The 16,592-nt window shown below is 40.0% G+C and overlaps 1 protein-coding gene across 3 annotated transcripts in view; it reads left to right on the top strand.

Annotated features, from left to right (window-relative positions):
- Nucleotides 1-48: 48 nt before the first annotated feature.
- The window catches only part of ATM (ATM serine/threonine kinase), a 53,513-nt gene continuing 36,969 nt past the window's right edge, over nt 49-16,592 (top strand). Inside the window, exons 1-17 of one of the 3 annotated variants that reach the window (XM_083499075.1) lie at nt 49-311; nt 2,627-2,735; nt 2,825-2,937; nt 4,507-4,652; nt 4,864-5,028; nt 7,092-7,257; nt 8,038-8,276; nt 8,596-8,759; nt 9,109-9,272; nt 9,368-9,739; nt 10,559-10,753; nt 11,149-11,244; nt 12,662-12,887; nt 14,073-14,198; nt 14,594-14,719; nt 15,029-15,118; nt 16,103-16,271. In XM_083499075.1, the coding sequence (XP_083355201.1) occupies nt 2,664-2,735; nt 2,825-2,937; nt 4,507-4,652; nt 4,864-5,028; nt 7,092-7,257; nt 8,038-8,276; nt 8,596-8,759; nt 9,109-9,272; nt 9,368-9,739; nt 10,559-10,753; nt 11,149-11,244; nt 12,662-12,887; nt 14,073-14,198; nt 14,594-14,719; nt 15,029-15,118; nt 16,103-16,271 (2,629 nt within the window). In that variant the 5' untranslated portion in view covers nt 49-311; nt 2,627-2,663. The remainder of the gene's footprint in view (nt 312-2,626; nt 2,736-2,824; nt 2,938-4,506; nt 4,653-4,863; nt 5,029-7,091; nt 7,258-8,037; nt 8,277-8,595; nt 8,760-9,108; nt 9,273-9,367; nt 9,740-10,558; nt 10,754-11,148; nt 11,245-12,661; nt 12,888-14,072; nt 14,199-14,593; nt 14,720-15,028; nt 15,119-16,102; nt 16,272-16,592) is intronic. The other 2 variants (XR_014525139.1, XM_083499076.1) reach the window with 2 other exon arrangements.

Here is a 16,592-nt window from a genome sequence, read left to right as displayed (position 1 = left end):
AGAAGCCCGCGCTGTGGGTCCCTTCAGGCCCGCCCACCGCTCGTTCCTGGCGCGAGCCTCGCCGCTCCGCCTCACTTCGCTCCCCCCCGCCCCCATTCAGCTTTTCGGTTTCGGTTTCCCTCGCATCCCGTTCGTTCTCCTCCGGCCGCGTCCTCTCTCCCATCCCTTTGGCAAGAATGCCGCTGTCTTGCCCGCGTGGCCTCTGAGGCGGGACCGGGGTGGCCGGTGTCCTCTCTCCCTCACGACCCGCCTCGGTCTCGTCACGGCGGCCTTGGACGTCCCAGCGGGACGTGGCGGTGCGAAGTCGTCGTGTAAGTGGGGGTTTGGGGGGTCACGCAGTTCCCAGAGCTGTGAGAACAGGAGGCTCGGCCACGCGGGCCGTTGCCCTGATCCCCTCAGGTGCCCCCTTCTAGAGTGTCGCTTGCCCTTTAGCGCAAAAGGGAACGGTTGAACTTGAATTTATTTAGCTGCAAAATTTCGTGTTCTGTCAATAACGTTTTAAAGTAGTAATTAATAACATTGTTGATCTGATGTTATTCACCACTACTTTGGTGAGCAACAAAGTAATTTTTAAAGTAGTAATGAATGTTATTCATTTACTACTTTAAAATGAATGACATTCATTACCATGTACAGTGGTATCTCCGGTTACATACGCTTCAGGTTACATACGCTTTGCTTCAGGATGAGAACAGAAATTGTGCTCTGAGGGTGCGGCGGCAGCAGGAGGCCCCATTAGCTAAAATGGTGTTTCAGGTTAAGAACAGCTTCAGGTTAAGAACGGACCTCTGGAACGAATTAAGTTCTTAACCCGAGGTACCACTGTACTTTAAAATTACTTTGTTACTCACCAAAGTAGTGGTGAATAACATCAGATCAACAATGAAATCACGTTGATTAAAACAAGTGCGGAATGCATCATAAATCAGGGGTTGCAATACTTTTTTTTTTTACCTGTGGGCCTGTGGAGAAGCTGCCGTGGGTACCATGCATGCTCTGCCACAGCAGACTAGCTCTTCTTCTCCCCCGCCCCTTTCTAAAAGCAATTAGGATTGGAAAAATGTTTTCACTCCCCCCACCCAAGTTAGCTGTCCCCTTCCTTGCTGTAACGCCCCCCACCTCCTTGAATTCTTAGCCAGGGGAGGGGCTAGGGGAATGGCAGCCAGCATGTTTCAGAGAAGACCTCTGCGGGTGCCACATTGGCAACCCATAAATCAATAGATCAGGTTATTACATCAACATACCTGAACCACACATCAGAAAAAGCCTAAGTGACACATATTGCCTCAAATGTTTGGACTTTAAGTGGGAATTCAAAGTTTAGTTGTAAATTCTTAACTGGGAATTCATAATTCATTTATGGAACCCATTTCAAAATATTTAAAGAAAGGATGCGCCTAGTTCCGTTTTCCTCTAAATGTTGACTAACACACCCATCTGAAGATAAAAGCAGAGCTGATACACAGGAGGTGGCTTACAGGCAAGCTTACACATACACACACACACACACACACGTTGCCTTAGGCATGCTCATTACTGCACCCTCTAATGTTTAAAATGGCATTATGTTAGAAAAACCTACTTCAAGTTAAAAGTGCATGAAACTGGAAGGTTTGTACTGTATTTCAAGTGTAATGTACCAATGCCTCATAAGAATTGTAGCTCATGTGTGTGATACCTTAACATAAACTCCTTGGACAGTAGATAAAGCCATCAGAAAGCAAAGTGCATTGAACATATTTGTTAGATCTTCCTTTTAGTTGAGAGTTGATTGGATATTGTGAACTAGATGAACAACAACTTCAGTTGGTAGCAGTGTATAATCACAAGTACCAAATGAAAATGACCAAGTCTTCATTTGAAAAATCAAGAGCTTTTTCATCTTGTTTTGTGTTGCACTTTCTGATTTGGCTTTGTGTCTGGCAGCATAATAGAGGTTCAGCGAGTATCTGCATGCAACACAAATGTCATAAGCTACCAGCATGAGTTTGACCAAACTGCGGAAGGCAGTGGAAGACAGGAGTGCCTGGTGTGCTCTGGTCCATGGGGTCACGAAGAGTCAGACACGACTAAACAACAACCTAGTTCTACAGACTACAATGCAATAAAATTGAGGCATATGGTAATCTTATTGAACAAATGTAATATATTTACAGCAGTGGGGCTGATTTGGAAGCCTCTTCACTATTTTCAATTGTAAGAAAACCTCTAAATGGTTTACAAAAATAGAAAACAAAACATTCAAATTATCAGTTAAAAACAGATACTGTATTTAGAAATAGTCAGACGATGATTAAAATCAGCAATAGCTAAAAAGAAGTAAAAAACATGTAATTTATACATGCCTACATTGGCTTGCCTAAACAAAAAATGTTTTAAGCTGGTGTCAAAAAGAGTAGTCAAGGCTCCTGCCTGATGTCAATACGCAGGAAGTTCCAGAGAGTAGGTGCTGCCACACTGAATTATCATAACAACCCTGTGAGGTATGTTGGGCTAAGAGATGGTGACTGGCCACCCAGTGATCTTCATGTCTGAATGGGGATTTGGACCCTGGTCTCCAGAGCCAAACACTAACCTTGTGCCATACCGGCTCTATTGAAAAACCTATTGTTATTTCCCTTTTCAGGTTCATGCTGTAAGTGCATCTTCAACTTATCTGAGCCATGAACTTTGCACTCCAAGACCTGCTGGCTTGCTGCCGCCATCTTGAAAGTGACAAGGCCACAGACCGAAAGGTAATAATAAACCACCATTCCTGCACTTCTAATATGCAACAGTACAATAGCGTGATAGTGTTATTCTTTATTCTGGATTACTTTTTTAGAAGGAAATTGAGAAGTTCAAGCGTCTCATCAGGGATTCTGAAACAATTCAACAGCTGGATCGAAATTCTGATTCCAAAAATGGCAAACAGATGAACTGGGATACTGTATTCAGGTACAATATTTTGGTGTGTTTTAAACTTTGTTGAATATCAAGCATTCGACTTGATATTCTCATTAATTCTTAGAAAAACACAACAAAGTCCGTACTTGCCCCCAAATTGTAAATTTGGGAGAGGGGTTCCGGGTAAGAGCTAAGGCCATCTAGGGAGTCTGTTGTCTTTCCGGCACCAGGAGAAAACCTTTCAAGGAGCATCTCCACCCCATCGTTCAGCCTGAGGTCCAGCTCTGAGGACCATTTGGCGGCTCAGCCTTAGGTCCAGCTCTGAGGACCATTTGGCGTTTCCACCACATGTGAGAAGCAAGGTTACAGGGAACCAGGCAGAGGGCCTTCTCGGTAGTGGCACCTGCCCTGTGTAACGCCCTCCCATCAGATGTCAAGGAAATAAACAACTATCTGACTTTTAGAAGACATCTGAAGGCAGCCCTATTTAGGGAAGTTGTTAAGGTTTGATGTTTTATTGTATTTTTAATATTTTGTTGGAAGCTGCCCAGAGTGTCTACGGAAATAGCCAGATGGGTAGGGTATAAATATTATTATTATTATTATTATTATTATTATTACTACTACTACTACTACTACTACTACAGTGGTACCTCGGGTTAAGTACTTAATTCATTCCGGAGGTCTGTTCTTAACTGAAACTGTTCTTAACCTGAAGCACCATTTTAGCTAATGGGGCCTCCCGCTGCCGCCGCGCCACCAGAGCACAATTTCTGTTCTCATCCTGAAGCAAAGTTCTTAACCCGAGGTAATATTTCTGAGTTAGCGGAGTCTGTAACCTGAAGCGTATGTAACCCGAGGTACCACTGTATTATTATTATTATTATTATTATTATTATTATTTTATGTGTCTTTTAGATCTCTTTTTTATCTCATATTTTATCTGATTGCTGTTTTGCTATAACTGTGATTAATCATTACTTCATTTTGTGTTGGAAATCACTCTAGAAATTTAAGTTGGAAAGGAGGACATTAAATATCTGAAACAGTTCAGGAACCCATGAATTGAACATAGGACTTCTGGTTCACCTATCAGTCTCTTTACTGCTATGCAACATTATTTGTTGTGGTTTGATTACTAGAAAGGAAGCAACATATCATTATTTTAGCCAATCAAGTGACTGTTCAGAGGTTGCTTGGCCACCCTCTGTATCAGTTCATCCAGCTATTGTACCTCTTCCTTATGGCTATTATATATCTCATCAGCACATCCAGTGTTTATTTTTTCCTTTCCCTCCCGCTTGTCAGAGTAGTGAGCACAGCAGCCGCAGGGTTGTGCTGTGCTTTTCCAGCCTGAGAAATGTTGTGACTGTGATCATGTGTAGTTTGCCCTGATTGTCCAGAGACAGCCTGTATTTTCTCAAGGTAAGCAAGTCACACATTGCATAGCATATGTTTTTTAATATCCCTGTGGAGCAGAAGGATCTAGTAGAATATCATAGAAGAGCTTGCACTGAAACTTCACTATTTAAAAGAATAAATTGTTGTTGCTGCTGAGCATTTTGTTTATTTTAATTAGATTATGTGCCTATAAATAGTGTTTATTTTTTGCCTTTTAAGTTTTCTTCAGAAGTACATTAAGAAGGAAACTGAAAGTGCAAGATTAGCAAAACCAAATGTGTCTGCATCAACCCAAGCAACACGACATAAAAAGATGCAAGAGATCAGCTCTTTGGTCAAATATTTCATCAGATGTGCCAATAAAAGTGAGTGACTCAGTACAGACATAATTAAGATATATTTTCAAAAAAAATGATTACAGTTCATTTCATTAACTCTACCATGTATCATGTAGCTTGTTTTCTAATATATGTTACAATTTTTGGTTGTATTTCAACAGATTTTCCCTGAATTTGATCTGGTTTGAGTTCACTCATAAAAGTTAAAAACTCACATTTATATTCTGCTTTTGCACAGGAGCACCCAGGTTAAAATGCCAAGAGCTTCTGATTTTTGTCATGGACACAGTAAATGATCCATCAAGTTGTGCCATTTATGGAACTGATTGTAGCAGCATATTGTTAAAGGATATTCTTACAGTGAGGACATATTGGTGTGCTATCCCTTCACAACAGTGGTCAGGTTTGTAGATGTTATTCCTATGCTTGAAATCCCATGAACTGCTTGGAAGTGATGTCAAGAGACATTTTATACAGCAGAACTTATTTTCTTTGAAGATGTGTGCTATATAGCTCCAATAATCAAAGTTATAATAATGAACCATAGAATAACTACCCATATTTTTCGCTCTATAACACGCACCCAACCATAACACACACGTAGTTTTTAGAGGAGGAAAATCCGTAGGCATGCCACCCGTAGGCATTCCCTCCATAACACGCACAGACATTTCCCCTTACTTTTTAGGAGGAAAAAAGTGAGTGTTATGGTGCAAAAAATACATTATGTTTTTCTATTCTTGGTTTTTCTTCCTCTGTCATTGAATATCAGATTTTGGCTTTTCTAATATCCCTGCTTTGCTTGATTTATTATTTAATATTGACTTCATTAATTTTATAGGGATTTTCGCAAATTACATACTCATATTGAAATTACAAACCAAACAGTTTCATCATGTCAACAATATTTTATTGTTGATCTGGGTAATCATGAGGCCAGTTTGTACAAAAGTATGCTTGTGCAGAGTTCCCTTCTTAGTTTAAAAAGAATAAGGAAGCTCTTTTGTGGGGGGGGGGGCTGCATGAGTATAGAATACCCTGCTTCCCACAGTTTCTATCTGTATTGACATTTATGTGCCTGAACTGCATCGTTGATTATTCACTGTCTATAACCACTTTTCACGAAATGTGGCTGTAGTTGGACTTCATTTTCTGAATTCACTGTATTTAACTAAATTGCTTACATGGTTGCAGTCCTCTCTTGAATTTTTCTGCATAGGCAATTGACAGTAGTTCATACACATTGAAAATACAATTGCTTCATACATATTGATATTTCCTGCCAGAAACACGTAAAAGCGTGGACATCATTTATTTATTTATTTATTTACTTATTTCATAAAATGTATACAGTGGTACCTCCAGTTACGAACGGGATCCGTTCCGGAGCCCAGTTGTATCCCGAAAATTCTGTAACTGGAGGACCATTTCTGCACACACACGTGGTGCCACGGAGCATTTCTGTGCAGGGCAAACCCACTTCCAGGTTTGCTGCAGCCGTAACCTGAAGATTCCGTAACCTGGAGGTTATGCACTTTGAGGTACGACTGTACACCGCTTGATTGTGAAAAACCTCAAAGTGGTTTACAAAAGTAAAGCGGTTTACAACAGTAGAACCATACACACATCTTTAAAAACCTATGTACCTGGGAAAGCTGGCCCAACGGGTTTTGCTCTGTAGCAAAAATGCTCATTGTGGCTTCCAGAGTTTACATATCTGCTGAAGAAAATACCTGCATGTATGCAGTATTTGTGTTTGCATAAAGTCGAGACAAAGTGAAAGAGCTGGTACTCTCAGCTAAAATGTCCTCCTACATATACCTGCAAATTTGTTACTAGCCTTCTAGGGACTAGTAGAGGAGGGGTTAAGAACTCCATTCTCTTGCAGCAACAATTTCTATACTGAGTGCTTTCAGTGTCTGGTAGCCTGCCCAATTCTATACTGAGCACAGAAGATAGCTGGTGCTCCATCCTTTTTCCACCAGGCAGCTCACTTACCTGCATACAATTCCTTGTTGGATGTGATAGCAGGCAAGTTTTTAAATACAGTCAAATCTCAGTTCTAGAACAGCTCCCGAACGTCGAAAACCCGGAAATAAATGCTCTGGTTTTCGAAAACTTTTGGAACCCGAGCGTCCAAAACTGCTTCTGTTTTCAGTTTCCCTATTGAATTGAGGCTTCCCCTTGCAGTTTTTGGTTTTTGAATGTTTCAGAAATTAAACTGTCTTCCGGAATGGATTACGTTTGAAAACTGAGTTTCCACTGTACAAGGCTGGGATAATGAGAAACACCTTTTTCAAATGTGTGACATCTTAACTTAAATGAACCCACTGGGGAGCTTCCTGTTTAGCATTGCAACTAGTCTTAACATAGGAATGATCAGTTGAAAGGACTGGAAATATTTAGTAAACACGCACATGTTTTTGTGGCTTAGTTAAGTAATATGAATTTGATTTACTTTTCTAGATCTTCAAAACCTGTACTTCAAATTGTTTCTCAAACCTTGTAGAGATATTAACAAAGTATTGGTGGCTAGAATAATTTATACATTGACCAGAGGACTGTGCCTCCAAACTGATGGGTTAAATTCTACTATTTTAAGCTTCTTCTCTAGAGCTATGCAGCTTGCAAGGTAAATGTCCTTTTCTTTTGGTGAATCAGTTTTGAGTTTAACATGGTTACTCTTCTACACTTAAACCTCCACTATTCTAATGTATTCTAAGTTCACTTGCTTTTCAGTCTCATTGAACTAATCTAAATCTTTTCTACATCTTGCTTTCAAATCTTTGAATTACTTTCAAGTATGGTATTTGGAGCCAATTTTAAAATTAAAGCATTGCACTTTCCTTGCTTCAAAAACATTTGTCATTTCTTGGGAAAAGCAGCACAAGAGCAGAAATGATATATTTCTTCCAAAATCTGTATTTTTTTAGTTTTGAGAACTCCTTCTTATAATAGAAAGGTTTAGAAAAAAAACTTCTCTGTAAGCCAGCTGCCACCATATTTTCCAAAATTTGTATAATCCTTTCTGCAAGGCTTGGCTGCAGCAGAAATTATTGCTTTTCTGGTCAGCTCAATATCGTCAACTTTCTAGGTTCTTCCTTATGTATGACAATAGTTACCTTTATCACTGCCATGGGTTACCAAAAACTGTCAACCTATCAGTTACAGGTTCCCATAACTGTCCTCTCTTCCAAAGCCTTTCTGGTACAATTTTCTTCTCTCTCACACTGGAACTGAACTACATTTTTTCTCCTCCTGATGGTTTGCGTACCTTGAGTACTTTGGAGAAAAGGCAGAATTAATATAAAATAGCATAGCATAGCTTGGGTCTCTATATCCAGTAGAGGTTAGTATTTGCATGCTCATTAAATTAGTTACTATAACCAAACATGACTTTTTTCTGTTGCAGGCAAGAAAGAAACCTCGCAGGCCTCGATCATATTTTTGCAGCCATTAATGTATATCTGAGTGTATTTGCAGTCAACTACCGTATGCGGGTTTGTAAGCTAGGAGAGGAAATTCTGCCAACTGTGCTCTATATATGGGCTCAGTATAAGCCGAAAGATTTCCTAAAGGAGCAGATCATTCAGTTCATTCAGCTGCAGGTTCGTGTTCATCACCCAAATGGAGCGAAAGCCAAAGAAAATGGTATGCATAAGTTACTTCATGCCCAATTGTGAAGAGACATTACAGGAACAGTTGACATTGTTGGAGGGTGACTAAACTTCTGCATTCTTGTGTGGAATGTATTCAGATATTTTTAAATTGGCTAGTATACTATCATTATTTTTTATAGTGTCTATTCATGTTTGAGTGTTCAAATACTTGTTTGATTTAACTGTTACTTTTTTGCATTGTTATATTAGGTATTCTTAATAGCTGGTGAACTTTTAAAATATTGTTTGGGGGTTGGTTCACATATTATAAGTTACGCAGAGCTAAATTTGTCCTGTTTTTGTGCAAACAGGAGTATGCGACCCGACAAAATGGCAAAGAATTGTATACAACCTGTATGAACTATTAGTGAACGAGATAAACCTCATAGGCAGCAGAGGAAAGTATTCTGCAGGGTCGCGCAGTATTGCTGTGAAGGAAAGCCTGGTTGAGTTAATGGCTGACATTTGTCATCAGGTAAATTGTTCTGCTTTCAGAAACTGTTTCTTGTACAAAGGAGTAAATCCTTTCCTATTGGAGTACAGCGCTTGAGCACGGTGACACTACAGTATGACCTAAAAGTACCATGTTTCCCCCCTACTTCCCTGTGCACATGCACAGATTTGTACTTGGGTACCACACTGACAATTTAAGATGGGCTTGGGAGGCTTGGGTGCAGTTTCTGTATCCCCATCTAGAGGGCCTTTTCTGTTTGGTCCACTATTTTGAGCTGGGAGTTACAGTGCTTTGGCCTTACATCATTCTTTCTTAATGCATATTTTAATGTAAAATGTTATGTTATAGTATGCACTTATTGTTTGCAAAGGTCTTTGCTGAAGACACCAAAGTCCTGGAGATAACTCAGTCATATGCTGCTACCCAGAGAGAATGTGGAGATGTACCATCCAAGCGTAGGAGAATTGAATCAGGTTGGGAAGTGGTGTGGAGCAACCTGCAAAGTTCACAGAATGACTTCTATGTCATACCCTGGTAAAAACAAACAAACAAACATTCATTATTGTTTCCCCCCTCAGTTTTCCCAGTTCCATTTTTTCTCAGATCTCTCTGGTTTTTCTACCCTCAAGGCTGCAGATTACGACCAGATTGATATCGAAGTACCCTATGAGCTTTCCTCACTGTGAACGTCCTCATTTGCTTAGTATACTTTACCAGCTGCTGTCTCAACAGCGTCGAAGAGAACGGATGCCTTACATGTTACGTTGTCTTAAAGAGGTTGCATGGTGTCAAAGCCAACAGGTAGATCTGAAACCTGTGCAAAACTCAGAACTGCAGCGAATCTGGTCAAAAGTTTGGTCTCTCGTCGTTCGTAGCCTAAGTCTTCAGCAAACTGAAGTGGAATGCTTTGGATTACTTCAAGTCATGATTCAAGGAGGCTTAATAGCAATGGATAGAGAAATTTGGAAGATATTTTCACTATCTGCATGCAAACCTTCAAGGTAACATGGATCCCTTCGTAAGCATCAACTGTTTCTGCTGCATTAGTAAGATTAGTAGGATTGCTCCTTAAAACATTTCCGACACTTCCCCCTCCACAGACTAGTGGGACTTTATGAAGCAAAGTGAGATGCATAGGCAGGTTACTGTGGTAGCTTGGACCTGCCACGACAATTGGGACCAATGCCATCACTTGATGGCAAACATGTTGACTCAACCCTTTCCATTCCCACCCTTTGAATTGACAGAATGGGGAACAGCAGAAGGATAACTGCCCTAATCAACACTCCAAGGCAAACAAAGGGGGTTTCAAGTGCTCTGTCCTATACTACAACTTGTACAAATCCAATTAATATCCAGAATTGTATTTGTCAAACTTTTCCTGTGCTTTCACTGTTTTTCTATTTAATTTTTGTAACTAATCTAAGAACGCTCTTATCTATTACAAATTCTATTTGGGATGTTTTATAATAGATTAGCTAATATATTTTTGAATGAAAACTTATATACTTTACCTAGGAATAAGCTCCTTTAACTCCATGTGACTTACTTTAAAATACACATGTATGGGATAGAACTGTTAACCTACACAGAGGGGGGCGGGGGAGATTTCAGTTAAAAGTCTGAAGATTTTTTGGTGGAGGGGCATATGTGACTCAGCCACAAGACTTCTCATATTTAAAACAGATTTAGATCAGAACAAACCAATTACAGTCTCACCTCCCTGCAAAAAGGCACTATTATTTTTGTATATTTAAAATGCAGGTCTACACTGGAGCTGTAAATTCAGGTGGTAATCTTGTGCAAATAATCTCTTGTAGTTCTGCAGCAAAGTGCTTGGCATTAGCAATGACATCTTTGGAAGTGCCAGAGACTTTGAAAACTGAGACAGTACAGAATGATTGGGAAGGAAGTGCAGCTTCTACATTAAAAGAAACCATTATGAAGTGGCTTCTGTTCTGCCACTTAGAGGAGGAAATGGAACACAGGACAGAGCCGCCACCCATCCTACGCAGGTAACAGCTTGAGAAATAAAGTGGCTTAAAACAGAATTAGTCTTACATCAAAGGAAAATAAAACTTTAATATTGTTAGGTTTTATTTGACCAGCTTGGTTTCAGAAGTAGATAACACATTGTATTTGCCTGAACCCTCAGAATGGATTTGATTACCAATTAAATAAAACTGGCAGTAGAATATGTTGTTAAAGAGTTAAACAAGAGTTAAACATTTTCATTTCTTTTAATATTAATTTAGATTTATTTGTTCCAGTATATCAGATATATTTTTTTTCTGTATCCTTTATTGCACCTGTTCAAAAAATCAAGTTTCCATTTGAGGTCTCATAGAGATAAACAGATATGCTGTATTGGGGAGTGTCAAGTCTAAAACTTGCTTTTGATTCTTTACAGTGACTTTCCCAAATTAGAGTTGCAAAAAATCCTTGTAAGTCTGACTATGAAAAATAGTAGAGCAGCAATGGAATTTTTTCACAGTGCTTCAGAATGGTATGTTTTAAAGATCAACATAAGTATTTCTATCACTTGGAGGTATTATCTTTAAGAATTGGTTGCATTTTTAAAAATTATTCTGTTTTATGGGCAGAATTTAGAAATCTGTTTCATGGACCCTATACCAGGATGAAGAACCTTTCTCAGCCCAAAGACTTCATTCCGTGTGTGTGTGTGTGTGTAAAACTAAAATCTAAGCAGTTTCCAGAAAAATAATAAAAGTGGGGCAACGACATTCAATGTAAACTACTTAAAAACTAGATGTAAGCAAAATAAAACTCAGTGTCACAAATAAGGCTGAGCAAAAAAGAACTAAAAATTAAAGAGGGTTCAGACAAGCTTGGGTAAACATGGTTTTTAAGAGGTCATTATTATACAGTCTTCCAGAGCAATTGATGTGGCTCTTACCGTAGTACATTAGGCTACGATTTCCCTTTGGTTAGCAGGGTTGGTAGGTTGGGTTTTGGCTCAGCCAACTGGTCAAAGGCAGGAACGAATACAGTGGTGCCTTGCAAGACGAAAAGAATCTGTTCCGTGAGTCTCTTCGTCTTGCGGTTTTTTCGTCTTGCGAAGCAAGCCCATTAGCGGCTTAGCGGATCAGCTGATAAGCGGTTTAGCGGATCAGCGGCTTAGGATCAGCTGATAAGCGGCTTAGCGGCTTGGGAAAAGGGGGGGGGGAGGAAAAAAACCCCGCAGGAACTCGCAAGACATTTTCGTCTTGCGAAGCAAGCCCATAGGAAATTCATTTTGCGAAGCACCTCCAAAACGGAAAACCCTTTCGTCTAGCGGGTTTTCCGTCTTGCGAGGCATTCGTCTTGCGGGGCACCACTGTACTTGGGAAGTAGGCAGCTCCCAAAATCCAGTTTGTTTCCTGCTTTTGTTAAATACAGTCATGATAGCTTAAGCTTCCTGAAGACTGCATGTGGCTCCTGGGCTGATATTCCCCAATGCTGCCTTATACAGTTCAAGACCATCTGTCTGTGAAGTAGGTTTCTATACGTGGATTGCCCTCACTGCACGTGTAACAGACAGCTATAAATGGCAGGAGGAATTCTTAGCACTCTCCTCAGAAACCTGTGCATGTATTATTGCCTCTCTTCAAAGAGGTACAGTTTTTGCATAAGGCTGTGTAGTTGCTGCTGGGTTTATGGTGCCTTATCTTCCTGCTCTTCAAGAGATGAATAGAGCTGGTTGTACATTCAGTGGGAAAGGGGAGACTGTTCATAATTCATTAGACAGGGTCACAGATGTTCATTATATGAAGACAGGCCTTTGGTTTCAACTCATCTATTAGAATATTTTGGAAATCAAATACAATTAAAGTTTTAATTATTCTGTGTTTGGTTTTAAAGGCTTCAAATACTGTCATGAAATATCAGCGATAGATAATATTTGTCATCTATTTTTTTTTAAGTACACAACATGCACAAGACACAGAAGAAGCCAGCCGTTCAGAAATTGAAACATTCTACATGCAAACAACTTTCGATGAAATAGGCATTTTTACAAATGTGGCAAATGATACATGTGAAAGCAAATTGCTCAGTTCCAGATTAACAGTCAGTCAAAAACACAGAGAAGCCTTAGAACAGAACTTGTTGCAGATATCAGAACAACTTCTGAGTAACTTTATACCTGAGGTAAGTTGGAAAAGAAAGGTCTCTCAAAGTACATCCTTCTCAAGAATATTTGAGAGCAGCTTTTGATATATGCCACATAATTAATAAAATAGACAAATGGTTGCTTGCCATGGTGGCTGGAGCCCATTGGGAATGGTAGGACAGAAGGCAGGGAGACCCAGCATTGTGGAGAGTCAAAGCCAAGAACAGGCAAAGCCTGTCCCCAGTTTTGTCCTCATCCTCCCTGTGATTTTTAGGAGGGGAAACAGAGACTAGGAAGAAGAAAGTTGATAGGCGGTGCCACTCCCTGGACTGATTGTAATTAAGAAGGCAGGCAGGTGGGGTCTGGCTGAGGGCAAGCTGAGGTTAGTGGGATAGTGCCCCATGCCTGTTGATGGACCAGCCTTCCCTGGCAGTTCATACTACATGACATTCATCTAAACATGGCATGGGTGGGTGTGCAGCTGCAATGAAGTGGGAGGAGTTCCTCTTTTCTGCTCTTGGGTGGCGTAAGTTTCTTTCTGTGCCTGAACCAGCTCAAAAGAGCACCTCTGGGGCAACATCTTTGCCCTGGCAGGTGGGAAGCTGTTGCTGGTGATAGCCAGAAGAAAACCCTAAAATGGGACAATTTGGGGTGGGGTGCCAGTGGCCTTGGAGCTCCGAAGCAGCATGAATCTTGGTCATCAGCTGCAGCAGCCTGGAGCTACCACAAAAAACTTCAACCCCACCTTCTGTCTTGCCCAGCAGAAGTGGTGGGGCCTCAGATGCTGTGGTCACTCTGCCCCACTGCTCCCAGTCAGGTAGGGTTGCTCTGTCTTGTGAGTCTAAAATCACACATAAGCAGAGTAAGTACACTGTGTTTACCAGCTTCATCTTAGCAGCCTGCAATTCATGAAGGTACAGTGGTACCTCTGGTTATGAACTTAATTCGTTCCGGAGGTCCGTTCTTAACCTGAAACTGTTCTTAACCTGAGGTACCACTTTAGCTAATGGGGCCTCCCGCGCCACCGCCACGTGATTTTTGTTCTCATCCTGGGGCAAAGTTCTTAACCTGAGGTACTACTTCTGGGTTAGTTGAGTCTGTAACCCGAAGTGTTTGTAACCCGAGGTACCACTGTATTCTGAACTTTATATAAGTATTAATAACTATGGATGAAGTATCATCAAATGCAAAGCTTAGCATGTATTTTTGTGTTTGACTTGAAGGTTGCATCCACAATAATCCTAGTACGTTGTGCCAGCCTCCTGACTGGTGTTCTTGGCTGCTACTGCTATGCTGGCATACTGACGGAAGAAGAAGCACGCAAATCAAAGCTGTTTCATAAAGCCAAAGTAAGGCTTTTTGTGTTTTCAGGAATACACTAAATTCCCGGTTCCCAAGCAAGAGAAATATCTTAATAGTGGTGGAAGTATATCCTTTTATTTTTTACATTTAAGTTCCTTGTCACTTATTTTACAAGTTGATTAATGCTTATTTTTACATTATAAGTAGCTTTGAGGCACTTTTGTGAAAAAAGTGAGAAATATAAGGAATAGGAAAATAAATACAGTCAGGAAATGTTAGTAGAGACAAAGTTACTCATCTTTGTATGGTTGATTGCCTTAGCAAAAGCTGAAAGTTGAGTTTCTTTAGCATGATTAGACTTGAATGTAGATGGAATGCAATAAAAGCAATATATGTCTGAGACAGTTCCTTAATTCTTTGCATTTTCTTTTTATTTGCACAGTCTCTTATTCATTATGTGGGAGAAACTATTCATCAGTCTAAAAACAAGCTAAATGAAGATTCTAGGATCGTTTCATTAAGGACGTTAATAGGACAGTGTGTTAGTTGCGCATGTAATTGTAAGCAGGTAAGACACTTGTTGATCTTTCAGTCTATGCCACAGTTAAGAAATGCTGAAATCCTTGTACTTTAAGCCAGCTAGGTCCCTTTTGCAGCAAACCTATTTCTCCAATCAGTTTAATAATTTGTAATCATGTACAGTATAGGTGTATGTATGCACACAGGATTTTTATTAGTTCAGTTTCAAATGAATATAGCAGTAGCTAATTTTAGTTTTAAAGTGATTGGTTATGTTTTCCATGCCTAGTTAAAGTGATTAAATCCTGTTTTGGGGGATGTGTTCGATAATTAGTATATATTGGGTTTGTTTTGACAGAACAGCCCAAGAAAGATCCTGTCTGGAATTTTCTTGCATTTGTTAACCTCAAAACTGATGAATGATCTTGTAGACATTTGCAAACATCTGGTGAGTAGTTATAGTGTATGGCATGACTTCCTCATCACAGTTTATTTTGGACAACAAAAAGTGTATAACATAAGCAGATATTTCACTTGAAAACAGACAAAACATGCTGGTTTTGACCTTTTCTTATGCCTATTGAGAGTGAAGAATATAGCCAAACCAATTTGCTCTATGTACATTGCAATGCTCCCCCCCCCCCGCTCTGCCATTAAACACCAGTGTTGCATGTATCCTGCTTCACACTTACCTTCTCTGTTGTTTCTCTTTCCCCTTGCTAGTTTATCTTCCTTCTCCTTCAACTCTGCCCTACCTTTGGCACCCTTGTTATTAATGGTGGGGGCCAAGCCACTGCTAGCACTGCACTGCTATGCTCCCTTCTGGCTAAGCTGAACCATCTTGGGGTTATTGCTTGAATCTCTCTATTTCTTCTAGAGAGACAGTAAAAATTAAGGCTGAATGAGTGTTGTATACCATTAGGTTTGACAAATGTGATATTGTCCATTATCTTCCATGACTAACTCTCAAGTTAACAATAATACAATACAGTGGGCTTCTGGATCAGTTACAGAGACATTGGTGTGGATCTCTAATCTCTGAATAGCTTGAGATTTGTGTAGCCAAGGGAGTATTTCTCTTGAATAAATTTCTCTGCCAGTTGAGGTCAATCTGGACTCCTCAGTTGTGAGTTTTGTCTCTCTGTTTTACTTAAATTACAAAGTGAAACAGAGGTCCTCCTCAGTAAAAGTCCCAGCCCCATAAGGAACTAAGCAGTATCAAACAGTGATCTTCCACAGGACAGCGATGCCACATTTACCGGAACAATCAGAAGTCACATTTTTCTGGTTTGTATACAGGTGGTGCAGTTTTTATATACTGAAACGTACACAGAACTCTCAGTTAAGAGAATTTTAAGCTTTTTCTATAAAGTAACGAGTTTATTGTAAGAAAGATGCGATTAAAGAATTGCAAATAAATAACTTCTCTTAGATGTTTTCTACTGGGCGGATAAGTGAAGCTGGAGAAGTGGATTTAATGGAAGATGATCCGGAAGAGAGTAGGATGGAAGGAGAAAATCCGACCACGTCAGATCTTTTTGATGATCACTCTGCTGAAGCTGGTGATGTAAATGAGGGTGGAGAGTTGCAAACTTTGACAGGTATCTTTAAATTGCTTTCTGTATCGTTTTGTGATAACTAAATGGTTTTAAAAGTTTTTGAGGGTACCATTCCAACAACCATTTTACATGTTTCAAAGCCTGTGCAACTTTGCTCGTGTGCATCACTGCAAACCTGGAAGTGGCAAGTAAAGGGGGCAACCCCTGTGGAAATGGGGTGTGTGTGTGTGTGTGTGTGTGTGTGTGTGTGTGTGTGCGCTCCTGTATTTAAATTGTCTTCCTCTAGAAATACATCAGAGGTTCAAAAGCCACCTTCAGAGTTGTTTTTTTCCTACATATGCTGACTGATATTTTTTCCAGAAT

This window comes from Podarcis liolepis (assembly GCF_965112155.1).
Source record: "Podarcis liolepis genome assembly, chromosome: 4".
NCBI lineage: Eukaryota > Metazoa > Chordata > Lepidosauria > Squamata > Lacertidae > Podarcis > Podarcis liolepis.
Note: the sequence above shows the minus strand (reverse complement) of the source record. Positions and strands in the feature narration are given on the sequence as shown.